Source organism: Polypterus senegalus, chromosome 1 (genome assembly GCF_016835505.1).
Source record: "Polypterus senegalus isolate Bchr_013 chromosome 1, ASM1683550v1, whole genome shotgun sequence".
Taxonomy (NCBI): domain Eukaryota; kingdom Metazoa; phylum Chordata; class Cladistia; order Polypteriformes; family Polypteridae; genus Polypterus; species Polypterus senegalus.
This window is the reverse complement of record NC_053154.1, coordinates 171,336,009-171,361,544: the sequence shown is the minus strand read 5'-3', so window position 1 is coordinate 171,361,544 and position 25,536 is coordinate 171,336,009. Positions and strand designations below refer to the sequence as shown.

General features: G+C 37.8%; 1 protein-coding gene across 3 annotated transcripts in view; it reads right to left on the bottom strand.

Moving 5' to 3' along the window:
* Positions 1-25,536, bottom strand: part of LOC120535224 (glypican-5-like) — a 327,258-nt gene that overhangs the window by 111,310 nt on the left and 190,412 nt on the right. For all 3 annotated transcript variants that reach the window (XM_039762929.1, XM_039762946.1, XM_039762938.1), the window contains one exon: positions 23,945-24,067. In XM_039762929.1, the coding sequence (XP_039618863.1) occupies positions 23,945-24,067 (123 nt within the window). The remainder of the gene's footprint in view (positions 1-23,944; positions 24,068-25,536) is intronic.

Here is a 25,536-nt window from a genome sequence, read left to right as displayed (position 1 = left end):
TTGAAGGATAGATAGATAGATAGATAGATAGATAGATAGATAGATAGATAGATAGATAGATAGATAGATAGTGTGGAGGACTGCCGGTTTCCCATGCCGGTCCGCACCCCCAGGCCACCAGGAGGAGCTCTCCCGACAGCAGGATCGTGCCCCGAGGTCCAGCAGGGCCTTATGGACTTTGTAGTGTTTATACACAGCCCTGCTGGATACCTTGGGGACCACCAGGAGTCGCTGTGGGGGGGCTTATGGGTCTTGTGATGCCGTATGACCCGGGAGTACGTCACGGTCACGTGACGGGAAGAAATGTCGTGCTCCCGGGTTGAATAAAAGGACTGTTTGCCCTGACCCGGAAGGAATTAGAAACTATGGACTGATGGGACAGAAACACCTCCGGGTCAGGGGCTATAAAAGGACGGTGCATCAGTCCAGACACTGAGCTGAGCTGGGATGGAGAGGAGCAAAGTGTCTGGGCGAGGAGTAGTGATTATAGTGTTGTGCTGAATTGATTTATTATATGAGTAGTGTGGAAGGTGCTTGGTGCACTGTGAATCAAAATAAAGAGTCTTGGACTTTTACCTGGTGTCTGGAGTTGTACCTGAGGGTTCAAGGGAGCACTAGCGCCCCCAACTGCCACAATAGATAGATAGATATTTAAAACTAATCTGAACAAAAAGTGAATTTGCAACTACACATAAATAAAATTATCTAAAACACAAGTGTAATGTAGATTTATCAGGTATGCTGATTTGTGTTTTCTATTGTATTAAGTCAAGTTAAGTTCTGCAATTGGATAGATTCTCGCTTATGGTGCTGGCAATTGGTGATGTGCTGGATGTTGCTCAAACATGCAAGTAAGGATTTCACTGTACTCTGTGACACCGTGGTGAATTATTACCTTTTTTTTTTTTGTAACTTGAGTTTTTGTCCATTTACTTTCAGCTTCAACAGTCTTGCAAGTGTTGACTGCTTCCTTAAATAGTACCCACTAAATCTCAGAGAAATCTGCAGCAGTGAAAAGAATAGATTAAAATAAACCAAAGAAAGAAAAAGACATTGGACAGTGGATTTCTGGGTGATTTTAAACCTTTGACCCATTTGATGTTTTCTTTTCACTTGCCAGTTGCAAATATGGCTTTTTTTTAAAACTCTGCCTCTAAGGCCAGCATCCTGGATTTTTCTTTTCACTATTGCGGCGACACTGGTATTTGCCATGTATTTAAAGAATGAGGCAACTGTGGACTTGTATTGGCCCAGTAAGGTGTCTGTTTCTCAAAGTACACACTGTGATATCCTTATCCACGTATTCAGTTGTGTATCTTCTGCTTCCTTTTCTATCCTGGTTAGGTCCAGTTTGCAGTCAAGACAGAAGTGAACACTTTTGCGTGAAATGTTCAGTTTCTTGAAAATCTTTCATATAGAATAAGCTTTATTTAGCACAACCACAATAGACTGACATGTTTCTAGAGAAAGGTGTTTTATTTTGGACATTTTTGAACCCAGAATTGTACTTTAGAAATGCCAGTACTTTGCAGACCAAACAAAGACAAATTACTTGCTTTATTGATTAACAGATATCAATTGTGCTAATGTAATTATGAAGTTTTCTTTAATGACCAATTAGCATTTAAACATGGCACATGGTGCAGTGGTGGCCCTGAGGTTAAGGATCTGTGCTGGTAGCTGGAAGATTGCCAGATTAAGTCCTGTTACTGCCAGAAGGGATCCTACTCTTTTGGGCTCTTGAGCAATTCCCTTAACCTGAAAATTGCTTCAGGGCCGCTGAACCTGTGCTCTGACTCCCACAACAATCATGCAAAAAAGACAATTTCCCCTCAAGGATTAATATAGTATACAAATCAAAATAAATAAGTGCATTAAGGGTGAGATATAAGAGTTCAGTATTAGGGCACTAGAATAATGGCTGCTGAAATTGGGAATTGGTGGTGATATGTGAATAATAAATTAGTAATCAGTCATTTCAAGCGAAAATAGCCATTAGAGCCACTTGTAATGTCTTAGCTATATTTTTAAAAACAATTTAATGGTACCTTTGCTCAAAAGATATCAATTTCTATCAAAAACATGAAAATGTCTGGTTGATTCCAAACTTTTGAATGTTGTGTAGGAATATGACTCCTTGGCTCAGTGTCCCTGTATTACAGTCTGCATTAAATAAAGTCATAGGACTTTTTAATCAGTCCATTACATTTATGAATCAACAATGAAAAAGTCACCACCACCACCACCACCCTACATGAAGATTTCCCACACTCTGATAGGGCTTATAATGGAAATTTTGAAAACATGTCATCCAGTGTCATCAAGTTCATTACACTTCTAATTGCACTGTACACAAAAAGAGGGATTATTGCACAAAATAAAGTAACTGCCAACGGTGACTGTGAATGTTCAAAAAAGAATGTAAAGTTTCAAGTACAGGCTTGACATCTGCAAAATGACATGGCTGACAGCAGTCAGTAGCCATGGTGTCATTATGACATTGTTGATACATTTCCAGACTGAAAACAGATTTTCCACAGCAAAATTTCACTGTCGGTTTGAGGATCATTAAAAAAATAAATGTGTAATGATATTCTGGTTCTTGTATGATGCATATTGATAGTGAAGATCTTTAACAAGTTCATTAATAACACCAGTACAAACATCAACTATAAATATTTGTCTTCATGACATTATAAGTTGACAATCAGGAACTGTACAAAAGGGGAATTTGTTTTAACCAACTTCTTTTCTTTCCTTATGGAGGAAGATTAAAATAAAATGAACCTGTTTCAAAATAAGCACTTGGTGTTAAAACTCAAGTAGCCACTTCAGGAAGACCCTTATTCTAATTTGAGGGACAAATAATGCTGTTTTTCACTCACTGTTGTATGAGTTTGCATTTTGGTGAGGTTCTTGCACAGTGATGGTATTAGATTAGGTTGGATAAACTTCATTAATCCCATAGGGAGAGTCAGATGCATACATAGGCAGAAACATAAAAAACAAGGATACAGACTCACAAGACAAAATCAAGCAATTGATCAATCGATAAGTGATAAAATACATAAAAATAAATGTATGGAAAGAATCAATTGTCTTTTGTGCATTTTCTGTTTGAAGACATATCTTCATATTTTAGAGACATTTTTTCAAGTAAATTGCTTAACTTATTAGCTGATGTTAGGATTGCTGTTGCACATCACCTCTGTTTTTACACTTTTCTATGTACTTGTTATTTTTTATTTTTCATTCAGTTTATGTTATGCATCTATTTTTTTTTCGGTTCTTGATCATTGATTTGAATTTTATTTTTAATTTAAACTAATTTAGACAAAGTTTAATATTTTTTAATTTCTGTCCTTATTCTTTACACAATACTTCAAATGAAATCACATGACCAGTTTGGCTGCATTTCTAATGTCACTGGAAGTGAAATAAATATGGCAGGATTGAACTGTTTTTGCTATCCCTTAATGAATACTCTTTCAATTCTTTGAAAAACCTCTTACTGATAGTTAGCTTCTTATTCAAGCAGGTCCGTGCGTTAGGTTTTTTGACTTTGACTTTTAATTCAGTTATTACGTTTTGGTGTTGGCAACACAATCTTTATCCTTCACAGTAACAATCCTCTTCCTGACCTCAACTACAATTTTTAGCTCACATTTTTATCTCTGGGTCCTTTTTGTTCACAATAATCTCAAGAGTCAAAACATCTTGTAAAAACTTCACTTGTGTTCTGTGTCTTTAGGGGAAAGTCCCTATTATGGCTTAAGAGGTCTCAGGAACTGCAATCATTAGGTTTGCAACTACCATTCCGATATAAGACACCTATATACCCCTTGCAAATGGCTTGCTTAGACAGCTGTGTTTTGGGGCCCCTTTTTGGCCTTTATTATACTGTATTTCATCAAAAGATTTAACTTGTCCCTTTGAGATTTTGTTTAGGATCTTTTTGGTTTGTGATGGATTTAACTTGACTATTGGATTTTGCTCTTGGATTGCCCTTTTCATTTTTGGTAACTCTTATTTGTTCTTTCCTTCTTTGAATATTTTACTATCTTGTCGTCTTTTTCTTAGTTTGGTGTTTGATGGGTATTTCTCTTAGTTATTGTTAGTTTAATTCTTTATATTTTGGAACTTTAATTATTGTATTTTGGATTTCTGATTTTAATTTATTATTTTACAAATTTATCAACTTATATTGTGAGTTCTTGAAGGTGTCTGCATTGTTGACCTTCCCATTGGGTGTAAATTACAATAACGAAACTGCTCAAAAGCAGTAACTCTGATGAATGACAAGACAGCTAGCCCTTCAGTGTACTTCCATTTTTTTATTTTATTTTATTGAAAGGACATAGGGCGGCATGGTGGTGCAGTGGGTAGCACTGCTGCCTCGCAGTTAGGAGACCCGGGAAGCAAACCTGCGTGGAGTTTGTATGTTCTCCCTGTGTCTGTGTGGGTTTCCTCCGGGTACTCAGGTTTCCTCCCACAGTCCAAAGACATGCAGGTTAGGTGCATTGGCAATTCTAAATTGTGCTTGGGGTGTGTGTGCCCTGCGGCGGGTTGGCACCCTGCCTGGGGTTTGTTTCCTGCCTTGCACCCTGTGTTGGCTGGGATTTGCTCCAGGAGACCCCGTAACCCTGTAGTTAGGATATAGTGGGTTGGATAATGGGTGTATGGATGGATGAAAAGACATAACACAAAATTCACTAATGACATTTTCATCCCGCTCTTCCCTTGTGGTTTACCACATAATAGGCCACAGCACAGTGTGAGACAGAAAACAGTAGTTAAGACATTGTGGTGATTCAACATATCTCATTCCCTAAATTTTCCCTAGCCCTGTGCATTACTATGCCACTGGTCACAAGCAGTGTTTCCAGCTAACATACAAAGTTCATGTCAATTCAGGTAATAGCCCACCTCTTATTAACAGAGCAAACCTACCATTTAAAGTATCCTGGCTATCAGTAAAATCTCTTCCCTTGGCAGCAAACTACACAATTTGTTTAGTGGATAAAGACAAATAAACATCTCTATGCCTTGGTGACCTGCAAGAAGTCATCCAGGTTTGAAAAGCACCTAATTTACCATTAGCCCGGCATACTCAAAAATGTCCTTTCTTTAGAATTTTATGTGTCAGCCTAGACTATGCTAAATGATTTGAAATGACTGAAGAACAGGCTTTCCACCTTGTGCCATCTACTCATGTTTTGATTTCCTCTCTCATTACTGTCTGAATTTATAGATTAGTTTCAGTTTCCTCAATTTTATTCACCTAACCTTAAATGAAGATGTATCACTTTCATTTAAATAAGAAGAAACCCAACATTAACAAAGTTATAGGAAGCCACTTGTGTAGGATTGACTTAAAGCATGTTTCTGTGAGTGTTTATCAATTAATTTCTTTTGTTCAAGGAAGGAACAAAAATCTTTTTTGAGAGAGAGTTGCATGAACATACATTATTCACCAATCAGTGATTTGGAGGAAATACAGGGCTAAAAAGAACAGTTTTCCTGCCATGGAGGCTTCTTCTTTTTTTCAGGGATAATAAATGGTGGAAGCATTCCGGAGAAAATCTCAAATCTATGAAATTAAATTCTTCTTCTTTTTTCAATTCGAATTATCGTAACTAAAACACCACATTTCACCCTCTGTTGATGACCTGATGCCCCTTCTGCCCCTGGTGGAAACAAAATCTTTTTTGAGAGAGAGTTGCATGAAGAGAGAGTATTCACCAATCAGTGATCTGCAGGAAATACAAGGCTAAAAAGTAACAGTTTTCCCTTCTGCCCCTCTTCGATGATCAGATGTTTTTCATCAGTTTGAGTCTGTGTCTCTCTGTCTGTGTCAAATTAAACTCACAACTTAGACTCTAGATATAGTTACCTCTTTTCTTCTTAAAGATGGATTTAAAGTGCTTGGGCCTAGAAGTTTGGACATTAAAAACAGTTGTCTTGACACTTGTTCAGTCCTAGCCTATTTTAAGCATGCTGTGGTGCAACTTTTACTTAAAAAAAAAAAGAAAAAAGAAACCTGGGGATGGAATGGGAAAGTACAGGAGAGTATACCACCGTGCCACCATGCCTCAAACAACAGAAGACACAAACGGAATGAATATCACAAACAAACTACAACAAACAGCCACAAATTAGCAATCTATACTAATAAAAGGCAAAGCCCTCACTGACTGACTCACTCATTCACTCACTCACTCATCACTAATTCGCCAACTTCCCGTGTATTTGGCAGGCTTATTCCTTACAGCTTACTTACAAAACTTAAGTGGGTTTCATTTCGAAATTCTACGCGTAACGGTCATAAAGGTTGACAATGTCTGCCATGTTGAACTTTCTTATTTATGGCCCCATCTTCATGAAATTTGGAAGGCGGCTTCCCTGCGCTAACCGAAACCAATGTACGTACTTATTTCAGTGGTATGACGCCACTGTCAGCCGCTATATTGAACTTTCCAATGGTCTTTGTTACTTATGGGCCTATCTTCAAGAAATTTGGTATGCGGATTCACAATGCTAACTGAATCCTACTTACGTACATATATACGTCCATAGCCTGCTGCTCGGTCACCGTGTGAGGCGCCATTGGATCCCCGATCCCAACACCTCCCACATTGTTGGCTGCCTGCCTATATAAGGCCATCCATCGCTCCAGTCTCTACATTCCCTTCCTTGCATCGCCACAGGATTCACATCTCCCTGCTGATAACTACAGCCTTTTAATTTAATCCACAGCTTCTCCGCTGTTTTATTGTTCATTTATTACGATTATAGTTATTGTGTGGGTATTTTAGACTTACTTTACATTGTTCAGGTACCCATTTCCTTTATCATTCCAACCGTACCCCCATTAACATGTCTATTGAGGTGATCACCATCGATCAAAGAACTGTCACTTACCGAGTGGTTTCCATGCCTGGAGATGGCACCTACCTTTTCCATTCTCTTTGTTACATATTGCACGGCCATATCAGGCTCACTCTTGATATCCGCAGGAACATTGTGTCTTATGTATTGAATGACTGGGACAGGTTCAAGGTGTGGACTGATGACGATACAGGACATAATTATACTACACAGGAGCACTATAAGAGTGAAATGCTTAAGCCCGTAACCTATGGTTCTGCATGTGAGTTGATGGCTGCCACTGAATTGTTCGGTTGTCGCTTTCAAGTGTACCGAAATGGCCAAATATTTTACACCTTTCAAAAACGCCAATGCCTCTTAAACATCTTAGATTCACAGGTGACAATTTCAGTAGTGGACACTTTAATGTTTATGAATGTTTAAACTCTCAAAAGCTGGATGCGAAGTTATCAGTGAAACTGGTTGTATACTTACAACGCTTGACAGATGCTGAATGTCACTTCAACATAAGTCCTACAAATACTGTCGTAATTAAAACAAACCATGAAACTCAAACCGATTATGACAGCAGCAATCCAAGCTGTGAGATCTGAAACAAGATTACTGTTCACATGGCCAACTGTACATTGCATGCTCAAGAGTAAGCTCAGCGCACAGCTTGGTCATATTACAACCGGAGGGCCGAACTCACAATGTGGTATACAAAGAGATCCTTAACAAATAATTATTGGTATATTTTCCCTCAGTTTAAACAGGTTTAATTTTCTTCTTAATAAAAATTTTAAGGCAGTACTTCACCGCTGTAAATATAGATCATTGTGCTCACAGAGTTCCTATCTTGGGGCTTGCATTGTCCATGGCACGAAGCGGTGGCGAAGGACTGGCTTGTTCCATTGTTCCTGACAAAGGAGGAACATCTTTTTTGTTTCCCATGTATCTTTGCAGATCCTTTGCACTTTCTTCTTCCATCAAGAAGAAAAAAACACCTTGTAAATAGTAATACATCTTTTGTTTTTATTATTTTGAAGCATGCCTTCTGTTTTCTGATGGATGAGGCTCATTTTGAGTTGGTTGCTGGTCACATGGATAATTTGCATGCATAATTACCCATGTGGTGAAGGGCATACCAGGATCAATGTTATTTATCTGGAGGCAGTATTCTATTTTTTTAAACACATGGAAATCTGGCAGTTTTTCACAACCTTTGTAGCTTGGGACCCATTTATACCTTTTTAAGATGACTGACAATACACATACAGCAATCGAAGAGCCCTATGGGTTGAAACAACCGCAAGTGGAACAACACTATCAAGTGCTTCGGTGGAAAGGGGGGTTTAGCACATTTCAGTGGCTGAAACATTTTTTTTTCCCTTTTGAGCTTGTGACTCAGCTATGGCCAACTCATTAACAATCTTACAGTAGGCATGTATGAAAGATGTGCTACAGCTCTGTGATGTCACACTGGATTCACAAAGCATCATAGGGTGCATGGAAAAAATGTTTGCTTTGCCCAGCCGCCTGGAAAATTTCCAGGAAAATATTCTGCGAACAAGATCACCGGTGAATAATTTGCTGCAAAAACACTTTGGCAAATTTTGCTGATCAACAATATCTGTCTATTAATTAATTGATCAGTTTCTACCTTTTTCTTTGTGTGATTTACCAATCCTGTATTTAGAAGTACTAGTTCTGTATTTACTAATTAGTAAAATGTATACTTTAACTGAGAATTGCTCACAGCAATCTGTGGCTGCACTCAGTAAAGAACGTTTTACAAATATAATTTGGAATTGTAAGAGTACTCCACAAAAGAGAGCTAATGTTCCAAGTTGTCACCAGGAGACAACACCGCTTGGTGGCCAAAGAAGTGGCCAGTCGACCCCAGGATTATTTCTGACTGACCCAAAGAAGTGCTATAAGGAAAATCAAAAGGAAGAGGGAAAGTCCCTTCCTATGGTAGGGTGAGTGGGTATCAAGAGACAGATTGTGAAGTTGAGATAAGAGGCTGCGGATCCTAGGGGAAGCAGGACAGCAACATCCATTGTTAAACAGACTTTAAAGAGAATGAAGAAGAGACTTGTTATATATGGAACTTTCTTTAGTGTGTATTTATTATAAAAAAGCATTGATTTAGAGACAGGGAAAAATATTGCACAACACTATCAAGCATTGTTCAGAATGCTGGGGCAGTGGTATATTTCTGTAGTGGATGGAATTCTGAAACACGCAGCATAACATATAATTGAGGGCGGAATGGGACTGGAGTATCTTCCTGAAATAAAACTAATGCAGACACAAGGGGAACATGCTAAATCCACATGGGTAACAACCCGGTGTAGGATTGGGACCCACGTCACTGTATGATTTATATATAAAAATTCATACTGCAATACTGTTAATATACTTTTTGGTAAACTGCTACATTTAAACTTGATAACTGAAAAGCAGTGACTAAGTAAATGTTTATGCAGCTGCAGACAACTCAGATCAGTTGGTTTTTCAAGTTGATTTCAGAGCAAACAGACAAAAAAATTATTTATTTCCACAAGAGGGCGACCTAGAGTAAAAGTAACTTTTTTTTTTTTTCCTGAGCAGCTAAGCAGTTTTATACTTTTTGAAAAAATACAGCTGAGGAGAGGTCAATAGCACAGGTTAAGAAAATAATCTGACCGGACGGCCGGGTTGAATCGGAAAAGCAATCCAAAGATTGTTTTTCCTTCTCATTCTCCCTTGCTTTCTTTTTTCCCACACACTCCCCAAAATTCGAACTGTTATTGGAAAGGGATATGATTATAATTTTAAAAAGGGAATGAATTATGCATAAGAACAAAACCAAGGCCCAGAAATCACTACTGTTGACCTTTCTTGTAGCCCAAGACAAGATATTTTCAAACTCTAGCTCTCCAGTTTCTACAATGAAGCAGCATGCATGTGACATAGTGTATTATACGCACAGACAGTATCTTATTGATTTCTTCTTGACAAATCTGAGAGGCTTGGCAAACAATGCAGGAGCTGCAAACTTTGGTCAAATGAAATGTGAAATAGGAGAGTAATATTGGTGACAGGCTATACAAATTGCTGGGAGGAAACAATTTTTGCCAAAATGACAGCATTGCAACTGCCAAAACCCAAACATTCCTAAAAAAAAAAGGGAAGAGACAGCGAAGAAAACATTGCAATTATGGGACTAGTAAAAAAGATATATGAGGACCAAGCGTACAGCAAGATTAAAACCACGCAGAAACAATTTTGTCTAATTTTAATGACTCAATATTGTTTTTCTCTATTTATGTGACAGTAAAGATTTAGAGTTTCCCCTACCAAGCAGTAATTACTATAAACAAACATAAACGAGTAAATAATGATTGCCGGGAAATGGGAAAAAAACAGATGAAAAAAGCTGAGAAATATAATCAACAGAGCAGTTTTCCTTTGGAAATCGCTAAGAAAAGAAAAAGAGGTTCAGTTGTTGAAATTATTTTTAGCATTCAGTTACTGACTGAACAGAGCAAACATAAGGTGCATGCTACGGTAGCAGTGAGAGAAGAGAATTTGGAGAGGTGCAATGAATGGATGTGAATCAGGTTCTTAACACAAGCCTGTGTGTCGCAGCTAAGACTTTCACATCAGTGCTCATCCAGCCTTCTGAAAGAATGCTTCTCAGCCTGATGGAAAATGGATTCCAGATGTCTTTGTGGTTATCAAATAGACTGTCATAACTGTACAAAAATCTAAAGCATTTCTAACCTCTAAAAGCCCCTTTCTGCTGTTAGATGTAAAGTGCCCATATATTGTTTCTTACTGACTGGCAGATGCATAGCAAAGATGGCACGGCAAAGGAGGAGAAGCTGGAAGAGGTAAAATGTGTGTAATAAAGCATCCTGTGTGGATAAGCAAGTAACATCAAGGTCTTTAAAGAAGACTCATTAGGGGCACCAGTTTAAGACATGGAGTCCAATTGGCACAATGCCATTCTGATGGCCCTAATTTGATAGTTGGCAGTAGGCGATCCCACATTATACATGGCGAGGCTTTGATCTTGCTGTATTATATAATTAATGTCTACTGAGCTATAGAACCATTGGTCAGTGTGGATTTCAAAAGTTGACCTCCACCCCTTAACTAGGATTAATGCACAGACATCCAAATTCTGAAGGTTATAAAGAGAACCATGGACAGTCATAAGTAATGCAGTTTCTGTTAGTTTAATAGCTATTTTCCTGGCTTGCCTAGTTTGGCTGGTGGCCTCCCAAATATTGGGGGTATTGGATCAGAAATTTTTACAGATGGATTCCATCTCCTTAAGTCACCTTTTACAAATACAAGACAGATTGTGACCTTATGCCAAATTCCAGGTCACAGAAGTATTGTAAGTAATACAGTAACAGACTATTTTAGATTAGATCAGATACTGTAAACTTTAATTGCATGGGGAAATTAATAAGTTCATAAAGAAAAGGTTAAAGACAAAAATAAGGAGGATAGTCAAATCCAAAAAGGTAGTAGCACAGAAAATAGCATTTCAAAGGCGAGATGGAGAGCAAAATCCAAAAGACAAGCAGAAAATCCAAAAGTCCATCCATCCCAAATATTCAACTATTACCCGAACCTAATGAAGGCGTTTTTTAAACTTTATGATAGTTTGTGCCAGACACATGGACATCAGGAGTGTTTTAAGTTTTTTTTCTTTCAGTGATGGCAAACAGCAAATGTTTTCTTGTCATGAGTGAGCACTATATTCATTCTCTGGAATCAGAATCAAACGTGGCCTTTCTACGGGATACCAACATTCTTTGTCTTAATTTATATTCATCGATATAAAACCTGAGCCTTAAATACCTGAGACTTTAAAGCATACAATTAGGCAATCGTAAAATTAGATTGCTGTGTGAAGGGTAATAGATAACTTTGTAGAAAATCAATTGTTAGGCCATGTCAGTGTTTAATAACTTGTTTATCTATTCAGAGTCTTGCCAGAGTTAACAATTGGGAAGCTGATTTTGAGTCTGGCTGAATGGTGTACTAGACACTGTGCTGCCAGCTCCCGGAGCGCTTTGTCAAATAAAAGCTTGGTCCAAGTGGATGTCCTTAATCCCTTCCTTTAATTTTAAAATCCTAATTAAAAAGAATTCAGTACTGATTATTTTAATACAGTACCACAGTGAGCCAGAGCCTACCCTTTAAGCACTGGGTTAAAGGTAGGAAATTAACTGTTGGAGAGAACAAGAGGATGGAGGGTATGACAAGGCAGTATACAACACCTCCCAAACAGAATGTTACTACCTGGCTGCCAGGATACCACGTCTCAGCATGGCATGAGGCAAGGGGTGTTTAGACAGGTCCAGAGGGGCAAAATGTAATTTTGTTTATAATTTGAATTGTTCCTTCTTTTTTACCTTACCTTGTTTATTTTATTTTATTTTTTTTTTGTTTAATAAACTACCTTTTTAATCTGAAACTAGACTGGTGAGGTGTCAGTTTGAGTTCAGGGATCACTAAAATACTAAACATTACTAAAACAAGTACTTTAAAGAGGCAGTCCACTAATTTATAATAATAATAATAATACATTGTATTTATATAGCACCTTTCCCATGCTCAGTGTACTACTACAGTGGGGTCACAAACCCATAAAGGCACATGGAAAGTGTAGTCTCTGTGGGAGTAGAAGTATGCCTGGGACAATTTTTATAAGTCATTCTGTGCCCTCTGCCAGACAAGCCTGGAGTCAGGAGAGGATCAGAGGCAAGCATTCGCCTGGCAGATAGGAAGAAGAGGCAAGTAAAGTGAAGAAGAATAAAATCTGGGTGGTACAAAGGAGTGGTCACAATTAAACAGTTAGGCTATAAGGCAAGGGGTGTTTAGGCAGGTCCAGAGGGACATAGTGTCACTATGTTTTTACTTTGAATTGTCATTGGATCCTTCTGCTTTACCTTACCTTGTTTATTTGATTTTTTTTTTATAAACTACCTTTTTAACTGAAAACTAGACTGGTCAGGTGTCTGTTTGGGGTCAGGGATCACTAAAATGCTAAAAATGTTCTAAGTGACATTTAAGAGGAGGTCCACAACTTTTAAATAATAATACATTTTATTATTTTTTTAGGCTCAAAGCCCTTCACAAAAACTTTATTCAAGCACCCTTAAAAAATGTGTTCCTTTTTTATTAATTTGAGCCCAGACTTCCATCATTTTGCTTTTGTTTTTGAGATTGCTTTAATTTGGATCACTGATTGGACATGTTCTATTATGATTTAACTCTTTCTAAACTTATCATGGTCTTCTCTGGGGTTTTCATACCCAAGGAATCAATTTCTGCAGTTTATTTTCTACTTAAAGTCATTATTAAAACTTTAACATTTTTTACTTTATCTTTTTATGAGATTCTGTTTAGACAACAGGCGCAGCTATTTATCCATTTTGTGCATTCATGACCTCAGTCATATTTCCCACTATTCATTGGGATGGTACAGTACAACAATAACATAAACAGTTAAACTATTTAAAGGTCACCCTTTTTAGTTCTAAATTATCTGAGTGTGAAGGCCTGTGAATTCCTTTTTGATTGTTTCTTTGTATTTTCTGGCTTTAAAAGTTCTCTTTCTTCTTAATCATTGACTATGATTTCAGTTAAAATTACCATTTGGTTAATGAATTTTGCACATCTCTAACTAGATTTTCTCTTCCGGTCCTTTTCAAAACTCTTACATCCTAGTTTAGGCACAATATATTCACTTTGCATTTCTTTTGTAGGAAAATCATTTTTTCTTATTTTTGCTTTTTGTTTCTTTTTTGATCATTTCCTAAATAAATTTGTTATTTATAAAGATTCTTTTTTGGACTTGTCTCTCAAGCCAGAGGCATTTTTTTGTATTTCATAAAAAATAGAGTATTTCTTGAACTTTTAAAGCCAGCTCCCCATTTTCAGTCTTGGCAGGCCAAAGCCTGAGTTTGGGATAAGGCTGCTTGAGGGGAGGCCTTTCTTTAGACAGGCTACTGAGGCCTGGTTTGTGAATCTTTTTAAGGGTCTCACACACACTTCATGCTTCTCATCACATCAACAGTTATGATTTTGTAGTCTTCAAAAATGTAAGGAACAAAGAAGTACAAATATTATGAATGGAGCCAGAGACAATCACAGATTGGGATTCAAATGCCCACTTTCTGCTTAGGTTCATTTAATTTTAAATGGAAGGCAGAGGTTTGAAGGTTTGAGTTCCTTGACAAGATTTAGAGCAGTCTGTGAAATCAAGAAAATGAAAAAACTTAACAACATATCAAGAAGTAAACCTTCATCTTTTGTGCTACAATATGCACCTGAGGTAACATTTACTGCATATCATCACCAACTACTGTATGATTCACCAGCATCATCAATGTACACTTCCAACCTAGCAACATATCACTTCTGCCAGCACAAGCAGTCACCGTGCCTCTTTCACTGACAGCTGGTGTCATTGTTGAATAGAAGCTTGGAGAACATGGCAGTCCGTAAAAGTGAGCATACACACTTACAGTATGTGATGCCAGATGAGGATGCCGAAATATATTTTTTTTTTTTCTTACTAGCTAACATAGCTGAAATACCCGTCGTTGCCCGGAAGGAAAATAAACTGTTTTTTTAAGCTGTTTGAGAAAAATATAATAAAAAAAAAAACTTTAAACATAAATTAACAAACAATGAAGACTCACTAATGTGCTTGTCTTGCAGTCTTGTATGTATGTAATCATCCAACTTTATTTAATTTCAAAAGAACAGGGGTGCAGTGGTGTTCAAACATAAAGAATGCTGGCAGTCACCTCCAGTTTGCCCTCTGGTAGTCGTTCCAAGTGCCAACTGGATGATAACATGCATACAAGACCCAGAAGGGGGTGGGTTAGGGTTGATTTTACTCTACAGTATTTTTAGTCAACCAATTAGAAATGTGTTACCATGTTTCATGAAAATCGCTCCAGCCATTCGGAAGTGATGCTCTTATATATATATTATATATATATATATATATATATATATATATATATATATATATATATATATATATATATATATATATTAACCAAAAGCCAAACCAATAAATTAGACATTAACTGGGGATCACCAAGTGTAAGTGCACCAACACTTCTTTTTCCGTTTTTTAGTGATATACATATAGGATGCCTGGAGAAGCAGGGGACCAGGACAGGGACAATTCCTTCCCCAGATCGCAAGAGGGCGCCCATCCTGGATGATGTGGAAGCCACTGAGTTGGAAGGATCAAACCTATGGGGATCTGTGGCCACCGCCAGGGGGTGCCTGAAGGACTATGGAGCCTTGGAATGCAGCACTTGTGCCATACCAGGAAACAGGTACACCCGGAGTGTTTCAGGGTGCCTATGCAGCACTTCTGCCACACCAGGAAGTGCTGGAAGAAGGTCATCAGGGAGCACCTGGAGCACATCCGGGTGCATTATAAAAGAGGCCGCCTCACCTCATTCGGGGAGCCAGAGTCGGGTGGAAAAGGATGGAGCTTGCAAGACAGGAGTGGAGGCAGCAGAAGATAAGAGATAAGAAAAAGGACTGAGCAGTGAGTTGTTTGTTGGTGGTTTGTGCTGTACAGAAAAAGAAGAATAAAAGCGTATGTTTGGACATCTGGCTGTCTCAGCGTCTGTCTGTGTCCGGGCCTCTTTTACTATATATATATAAACACTGTACTATTGTAATGTCATTTGATAACATTATTTGCAATTACATTAGGATTGTTCAGAGGGTGGAAGCACAGTGCAGATGAGCTACAAGACTTCAGAACAGCAGTATAATGATAGCAAACCCACTGGAAATATACACTGAAAAGTGTCACCAGTGCCACTTATAAACCATCTTCAACCCGCAATCAAATCCAAATGATGTGGACTTCAGAGAAGAGGTATCTTGTTGCAACATGACAGTGCTCTGCCTCATACTTCTAGTGCAACAATTGCAACCATCAAGGACCTGCACTTGAAGTTTCTTTCACATCCACCATACTTGTCAGACCATGGCCTCAGTGATTACCACATCTTTGGACCATTCAAAGAGTCAATGGGTGGAAAATCTTTCAAGTCATATAAAGAGATACAGCAGGTGAAGCATGAGTGGATGTGCATGTGACCAAAAAACTGCACTTTAGAGGAATCTATGCACTTTTGTAAATGCTGGAGGACTTGTATCAAGCATAATAGAAGCTATATAAAAAAATTATGTAGTTACACGTTTGCTGCAGTATATTATGAAAACAAAAATATTTAAGGTTTTCATGTACCTCACCCTTGTATATACAGACTCTAGGCGCTCATTACGAAAGGCCTAATCACAGTGCTTGTTGCTTATAGTCCAATGAATGGTGCAGACCAACCACCATTAAAAACAACTAGCCGAAGCCCGCCGTAGCATATGGCGGTGTAAGAATAGCAACGGAAAACGAAAAGGAATTCAGTATAACAAGGGCTTAGGAAACCACCGTCGCAGTATAACGAAAATAGCAAGGAGTGAAACCAATGCCAATGGTCGAGAGAGTACCTTCCTGTAGCAGGCTACGGAAAACATAGACATATACAGATAGACGCCGCATTCACTGTGTTGCCCAGTCGACACGATAAGTCAGCGCGTCCGCCCTATTGCGAGTGGTAAAAGTGCCATTTAAACTAATAGAGGTAGACGTGGAAACCGGGTTTTCTGATGAAAAAACAATAACGTTTTAAACAGTATTGTTTACATACAACAGATTTTGGCGAATCGTTTACATGCAATTATTTATATCCATTTATACACCTATAATGACAATTATTAAATAATAATAATAATTATTATTATTATTAAATAATTCCTCCGGTATAAGTAACATTTCTCTGACTGTTTTCTTCCATCTCCGAAACCTTTCTAGACTTCGTCCTGTTCTTACACAACACAGTACTAAAGTATTGGTTAATGCCCGAGTCACCTCACATATAGATTATTGTAATGCTATTCTATCTGTCATCCCACAAAAACGCATCCATCTCTTACAATTTATTCAAAATTCTGCTGCCAAGATAATAACCTGCTGTTCTAAATCCACTGAACACACTACACCTATTCTGTCTCAACTTCACTGGCTCCCTGTTAACTACAGAATACAATACTAAATCCTGCTCTTAACATTTACAGCTCTCCACAACCTCACTGATCTCCTACAGACTGACAATCCTCTCGCTCACTCAGATTCTCATCTGCAGCTGTACTTTCTGTACCACACATCAAACTCTGTGCTATGGGAGCTCGAGCATTCTCTCATTGTGCTCCTCAACTCGGGAATTCTCTTCTCTCTCATATACATCAGCTCGATTCAATAACACATTTTAAAACTACCCTCAAAACTTATCTTTTCAAGCTGGCATACCAGTTGTGAATATTACACTGTTACTGCCAGTTATCTTTGTTTGTTTGCTAATTATTGCTGCTTGATCGAGAGTGACGCGACACGGATGTAGGATTAGAGATGGCGGGAGGAGCTCTGTCGTGCATATCCCACGGTCTTAGAGTTGGTGGGCGGGGTTTTGTGAGTTGGCGGGCGTGGCTCTCTGTCTTGCATGCACTCTCTGTCTTGCTTGCCCTTAGTTAGAGTTGGCGACGGGCTTTGGTGGGCATGACTCTCTGTCTTTCGTGAGCTCACTGTCTTGCGTGCCCTTAGTTAAATATATATATAGATATGACAATTACATCATTAATAGAAACTAGAGAAAATATTTAAACCAAAAAAAAGGATTACCAGAAGTTGATTCATTAACAAAAATATATTAACAAAGAAAACACAAAAGCAAGGCATATTAACTAAAAGAAAGGACACAGAATACAACAGAAATATACAATTTAAGGAAATCCAGGGCTAAACCCCTACAAAATAATGACAGTCTATCTATAAGATTGCCCAGCAGTCTGAAACACAGCCAAATATTGTTTGTAAAATAAAGGAAATTCATACATCCTAATAAAAAAAATGCACCCTGTATTTAGGAATCTACCTTGAATTCAGACAAACAATTCTATTGAGTGTTTCTACCCTTTGGTATGTGTGACTACTCTTCAGTAATGTCCCTGAAATATCTGCCACTTGATTATTTAATCCTTTCCATCTGAACGTTTATGGAAAGCTCCCCATCATCACAATACGTTGTTTAAGCCTCCATGTGTGTCTGGGATATGTTTGCTTCTAAAACAGTTGTGGTTTTTACTTGAGTATGTAGAGAGATAACTCCATTCTTATGTTGTTTGAATAGAGCAAACAGCAGATGGGAAACAGTCTCTGTAGAATTATGCTAGCTGAGAGCTTAATGCATAGGGCACTTCGCAGGTGAAGACAGATGCTTATGAGGTTTTGAAAATTGTTAAAGTGGAGGAAACATAATTCACAGGTAACAGGTTATCCTCAAGTTATCGTGGTTTTGACAAAAATTCACTAACAAATGAAACCTATTATTAGGGCTGGGAGATGAAAATCTAAACCAAGGGTCAGAAATGGAGCAGTAGTCAAGTCCAGTCAGGCAGGAAATCCAATGGCAAAATCAGTACTGCAAGTGCAAAATCAAATGTTGAGGAACACTGCAATAAAGAAGCCCTTACCATAACTAAGAAATCTTCTCTCTGGCAATACTTTACTTCATGAAATTTGTTTTGAATCCAAAAATCTGGATGATAAATGATGTGTGTCATCTTAAATAGCCATGGCAGGCTGATGTAATTTGCAGTGTCAATGTAACATCATGTGTTAGCAACTGTAATAGATGGCACACATTGACTGGCATTCTGACCAGGCTTCCACAAAGATCCTTACTCCCCCGGGAGTCCAGTACAATCGAAGCACTAGGGGAGATGAACACTGTTCAACATTTTCTCCCCCAGTACACCAGATGGCAGTATCCCTGGGTTGGGATATTCACACAGACATCCACAGGGCATACAGGGATCAGTAGTCCCATGGGGCAGCCCTGCTGGATTACGTTAAGTCTGCCAAAGGGAGCTCTTGTGATTCGTGCCCCCTACTTTCAGAAACTCCTGGTAGACCTGGAATTGCGTCAAATGGGCCATGCCCTAGCACCGGAAGTACTCCCAGGTCATAAACAAAAGAAGACTCTCAATCTCAGCCAGGTAAGTTGGAGTCGGGAGAGAAGATGAACAGCATTCACCTGGGAGGAGTCAAAGAGAAAGGAGAAGTAAATGTATGTTTTGCTGTGCTGTATTGGGCTGTAGTAAGAGGAAGAAACCTGTTAAAGGTTTTGTTAGATAAATAAAAAAATGTTTATTTGTACCTAGGACTGCTTTTGTGTAGTTGTGTCTGTGTGTGCTTGGTGGCACCCCCTGGTGCTCACACAACATACACAGAATCTATCAACAGCACAGCCATGAACATGTCACCAATATTGGGACATGCCTTAAATGAACAAACAAAATAGTGTTGCAATAAAATAATACAAATTAAATAGCAAATAATAAAGATAATAATTAGAAAGAATTATTGCAATAAAAACAACTTTTGCAGGCTTGTGGTGAATTACAGCATGAAGTAACTATTCATAGCTTTTAATTTTTCTTGAATAGATACTTATGCAGCATTAACTGCTGTGCATAGGGACAGTGTTTTCTTTTTGTCTTTGCTTACTTTCCTGAGTATTGTAAATAAATAGTTAACAGGTTTTTGCACTTTTTACTTTTGTATCTAATTCATTTGTCTTCCCTACTGATCAGTCTCAGTTTACGAACTGCTAGATGCCCCATTGCCAACACGTGCCCATTGGCTGCAAACACTGGCATCACAGGGCTGAGAGGCATGTATGATAGTTGTGGGGTCAATTGTTAGGAGGATAGACATTCAGGCGTAATCCAGTGACAATTGCCTCATATGGTGTCATTACTGCTATTTCCAGTGATAAAAGACCATTACTGAGTGGGGACAGCCTCAGGACCACAGCCGAAGTGCATGAAGTTAGCACTGTTTTCATGGTGGATGAAACAATCTTTTTAGTTCTGCAATACAAACTTGTAGGTGAAAATCTCAGGAAAGATCTAATGAGGTTGTCTTTTCGAAAGTACCATGGCAAGGGGATTATTTTGTTTCAGCCAGGGTTTATTTCTGTTGAGAACTAGGAGTCCCAAAACACTAAAAAGACCCAAAAGTTACAAAAAAAAAACTTCCAATAATGCCTGCCCAGGAGGAGATTTACCAACAAACGATAAGAGGGCTAACACAGGATCTTTATAAAATGAAACATTTTATTCTCACAGAGTGCTCTGTTACACCTTATATCCATGAAGAGCACAAAGAGAATAAAGGAGTTGCTGGCAAAGGAAATTCAAGGTGAACAAAGTCCCAAGACGAAAATCAAAAGAGAGGTCAAAAGACAGAGCAACAGGTCGAAAAATCCAATGAATCACAATAAGCACAGTAGCAATCTAGTAACTAACCAAAAACTCCTAAGTGCATTTCAAATGAACCAGTAGGATTTGTGGGAGACCCTCTGGATTTAAAGGGTGGAGGGCAGTTCCTGGCAATGATTGGCAGGTGCCCCATGTCTTTGGGATCACTCATAAAACCAGTGGAATATAAAAAAGACTTAAATACAGATAGATAAAATGTTACTGCATGATACTGGAAATCATGAACAAAAGAAATAGCCACACATACAAATAAAGCAAAAAATGTACAACAAATACACAAAGCAAGCATTTGAACAATTTCCTGAATTAGGTGTATTTTCGGTTTTATTGTTGATTTTGTTCTTTTTGAATTATTATTATTCATATATTTATGTAATTTCTTATTATTTGTTTTTTGTGTACTATGTCTTTAAATATTCCGCCATTTCTTCTGTTGTGTGGGTGGGACCTCAGGAGGCAGGGTAATCTTGACATCACATTGGCTGGGTCCTCCTTACTGAAAGTCAAAGGTCAAAGACTGGATCATTGACAGTTGTTTGGAGTTTATTATGAGTATTGTTTTCAATTTGATTTTCTCTTCTTGTCTTTCTTTCTTTTATTATTATTTGCTTTTAAGCGCCTTGAGCATGGGAAGGGTGCTATATAAATAAAATGTATTATTATTATTATTATTTATTATTATTATTATTATTATTATTAATATTATGTTCTTGGTTCTGGTTTCTGGATTTCATATTAGGGTTTCTTCATTCTGGATTGCCTCTTTGGGCTAGTTTTTTTTGCCTTTGTTTTTTCCCTTTTCCTATTTTTTTTTTTTTTTATCAAAAACAAAATACATTTTTCAATTTATAAGGTTTATTCTGGTGTATCTCACCTACCCAGAGATTTAACAGTTCCTCTCACGAGAGGGCATTGTACATAGGCTGGAACAATTACATTTTGTAAAGTTTAAAAGCCAGTTCCTAATTTGGGGTTTGTGAAGGCCGAAGCCTGCCTCTGGTGGTTGAGGCTGAAACCATATCTGGGTAGGTGAGAGAAAGTCCTGCTTGCTTTTGAAATGTTTAGCAAGCCTCACACACTCTTTTGTGTTTCCATTACACAACAACAGTGGGCAAGGAATTTAGGAAAGACTTGGTGTAATGGTTAATTTCACATAATTATTCTGTGCAAAATATACAATACTTTTTCTTTTTTGAAACATGAGGCATATGTATTTCCTATCCTCCTTTGGCAGTCCCCGCCAGATCTTAATAAAAGATATGATATCAAATTATACTGATCAGGTCAGCTTACTAAGAAAGGCATTGCAACCAAGTTGTTACAGGATACATCAATGCATCACTCTGGGAATTGTTAACTGACTCATAGTTTGAAGTCATGATAGCAATATTCCCCCAGAAATAGAGGCCTCAAAATATAGTAAGACTGTAAACTTTTCAAATTAATCTTAGAAATGCCATAATCCTTCATTTTGACCTTTTTATCATCCCTTGTTTAAACAAAATGTTTCTTGGTTTCTTATGTATTTGGCCTCTTTAATTTTGAGTTATCTCTGTGCATTATTTTGTGCATTAAACATTACCTTTTGAAGTATTGTGCTGGTTCTTATGTGCTCTTTAGGAGGTAGTTGACTGAGGTAGGTACTCATTCTGCACATATTGGACCAGAAGTACCAGTTAACTCTTTTGGGTACATCCAGAATACATTTATTTTTAGCTTTATTTTTCAGGCTAGTGTTTAAAGCCCATTTTATTTCTTATGTCTCCATTTGCCATTCACACCATTGGTGACCTAAAATGTACTGATTTGTATTTATTTTATTTCAATGTGCCTGATTAGCTAGAAAACGTGGCTTATGAAATATTCTTAGGAATCGAAGTGGACTCGCAACTGTTTACAGCCAGACAGTGCACATAAGAGATTATTAAACGTCAAAACTACAAGTCAATAAATTTTGTAGTTAAGGAGCAAAATACACTTGCAAGGCCACACCTGAAATATTGTGGGCAGTTTTGGTCTCAGAATTCTAAAAAGGGCACTATTAGCCCTGGATAAAGTACAGAGAAATGTTTCACAACTGATTTCAGGATCTCATGGATTAAGCTATGTGGAATATTTAAGAAACATGTCATTTTAAACATACAGAAATTAAATGGGGGAGATCATTGAATTACTAAAATTGAATAAAAATGTTAATGGCGTCTGTTACTTAAAAATCAAGAATATACAGGCCAGAATGGAAGATAGTTAAGAATACATTTTAAACAAATGTGGGTAATAACAAAAATAATGAGATTGTGAGTAAAAGCAGTAAAGATGAAGTTTCTTCGCAAGGGTGGCTGGGCCTGGCGATCAGTGATAGGATGAGAAGCTCTGTGATTTGGTAGAGCCTCTGAATAGAGTCATTGCTCCTCTGGATCAAGAGGAGTCAGTTGGGGTTGGTTTGGCATACTGTAAGGGTGCTCCCAAGCAGCTCCACCTAGAGCTGTTCTAGGTACATATCACTGGGTGGAGACCCTGCAACAGACAAGGACCTGCAGGAGGGATGATATCTCTTTGCAGGCTTGGGAACCCCTAGGAAGAACTGCAATCTGTAGTTGGGGACAAGAAAGTCTGGGCTGACCTGCTTTGCCTTCTACCACAATAACCCTCAGTCAGAAAGAGAGATCTTACAAATGAGTTCTTCAGACATGTACATACAAGAAGTTGGCCACTAGTACAATTGTAAGTAATTCCTTGGAACTTAAATTAGAAAATTTAAATTATTTCAAGTTTAATTACCAAGGTACAGTATGTTGAACTAAATGGCTGGTTCTCACCAAAAAATGTCTTATGGTCTCATAGCACAATTTTAAGAAAGGCAGTGGTGAGGCTGAGTTTCATCTGGAGTACTCAAACACACAAGAGTCTGTCTATGAGGAACACCACTACAATTATTCTACTAAAACAGTGAAGACTAACCCAGCCAAATTTAGGACTCAAAGTATGCTTTACTTTTTAGTTAAAAATCTCAATTGAAAGCCTAAGCAAGACTGAAAGAACATTTCTATTTGTCTGTATTTTTTTTCCTTCCCTATTAACTCTCTCTTTCGTTTGTATCAATTGTAACAAATCAATTTATCTAATGGTACCTGTCCATAGTTAGAAAAATACCATGCAATCAAAAAATAAGAATTCCAAGTAAATAAGTGGAATGTAAATAGGTAAAATGATACTACAGAATCAAACCTTTATCTAACTTTAGGTATTATATGTCTTAAAGTACTTCAAACCTTATGTGCATGTTTTTCAGAGACCTAACATCTCTGATTTACTAAGTGAAAAGGGTAAGAGAATACACCAAAACAAGCTATGTATTTCCTTTAACTTAATGTCTTAATCAATTTGTTACTGGGCATACAGGCCTAGGTGGTGAATTCTTCTATCTCCATATTGACCACAAAAGGTCTGTTGACTTTTAGTTTATTCACTGAGGAAGAAAGTTGTGAAGAACATGTAAATTTCATAAAGAATATACACCAAAATAGAAAAAAAAAGGATCAAGCAGTGTCATGCAGATAGGTCAACATTCTGCTCACCGGTAGAACCTTGTTTCTATGTTTAAACAAGCTGATCACTAATTTGTTACCTTTCAACAACATCTTCTCCATCCCAGCAGGTTGAGCTATCTCCCACCAAATCTCCTTCACAATATGCCTTGGGTAACGTAGAGTAGAAAGCTTTAAAACGCTGCATGTGGCTCATGAATTCCCTGCAATGAACACAGAGATGGAGATAGGTCAAAACCAGACAATACTGTAAGTTTAATTTCCGAGTAAAAAATACAATAACAAAATGGCTAGGAAGAAATTAAATTAATTGTAATATTTAAAATTGTCAGAATGGTCAAATGGGGCCCAACACTAATTTAATGGACCAGATTTTAAACAATGAACAGTCTAGACTCTCTGTTTGTCTCAGTCAGATAGTCCAAATGTCATAGGCATGCTTCCTACAGAAATATTGATCAGCTCATCTAGACATAGCATGACATTGTGCATCTGTGATCCCTCCCAAATTGTAGATTAGGAAGAAAGAAGGCATGGCAACATTGACGTCTGCAGCCTCTTACCATTAAATTTACTGAATAATATTGTTTATTTGCATCTCACAATACATCTACCTAATAGCGAGTGGGTCTCTCAATTGTTCTCATAACAGCATAAATACATTAGAGAACAGACTGATAAATGTGTTGATGATTGAATGCAGGCATGCTGTCACCTTCAAAGAGTCCCATAGTTGTTGTGAAAGAGCAATTTATGTTTTTCTACTCCAAGCAGCTTGATCCAAATCTTCTTAAAACCAAACTGAGATCTGGTGACCAGGAGGATGGTGCATTAACCTGAGTTCACTGTCATGTTCCTAGATGGATTCCAATATGTTCCTAACCTAAAAAAAAAGCTTGGACTCAAATGACTACATGGATCCAATGTGCCATTAAAATACACCTCACTCCATTAAATCATCTGCTGCCTGCAATGTAGACACAAAACATTAAATTTTAAGTTGTGACATATCCTATCCTATCCATATGACATATTCATCAGGATGAAACAGTAGGAAGCTACATTTAACAAACCAGGTGATATTTCTTGAATTCTTCAGTGTGCAGCATTTCTGTTCCTAAGCACATTGCAATTGAGCCTCCTTGATTTTTGCTCACATAAATTGACCCTTATGACAGAGTTGCCCACAATACAGAGTACAACAAATTGTACATTATTATATTACTACTTCATCACCACTACTCAGGTATTTGCTGACTGACAATAGCTTCTTATTCTTGGTCCCTTTCATCAAAGTGTGTTAGGGGTCCTGGAGGTGTGTGTATTGGCAAGGTATTGTACAAAAACTGTGCATCTCAAGGTTTGAAGGTGTGTGTGCACGTCAGTAGAACATATGCAGCCACGTGGTGCTCAATGGAGAAATTAATGGATTGCTAGTTTACGTGTAAGTGTGATCAGCCCAGTCATTCCTCATTGACACTCTGCAAGTTATTAAGGCATGCACCTACACCCAGGAAGTATAACAAGAACCTGAGTAGGATAAAGGGAGATAAGAAAAATAAAGAAACAACAAGGGAGAAAATCAAGGATGAAAGTTTGGAGTGATCAAGGAGAAAATTTGGGAGGTTGACAGGTGCGGTGGACAGGAAGCAGGGAGTGAGAGGAGTAGCAC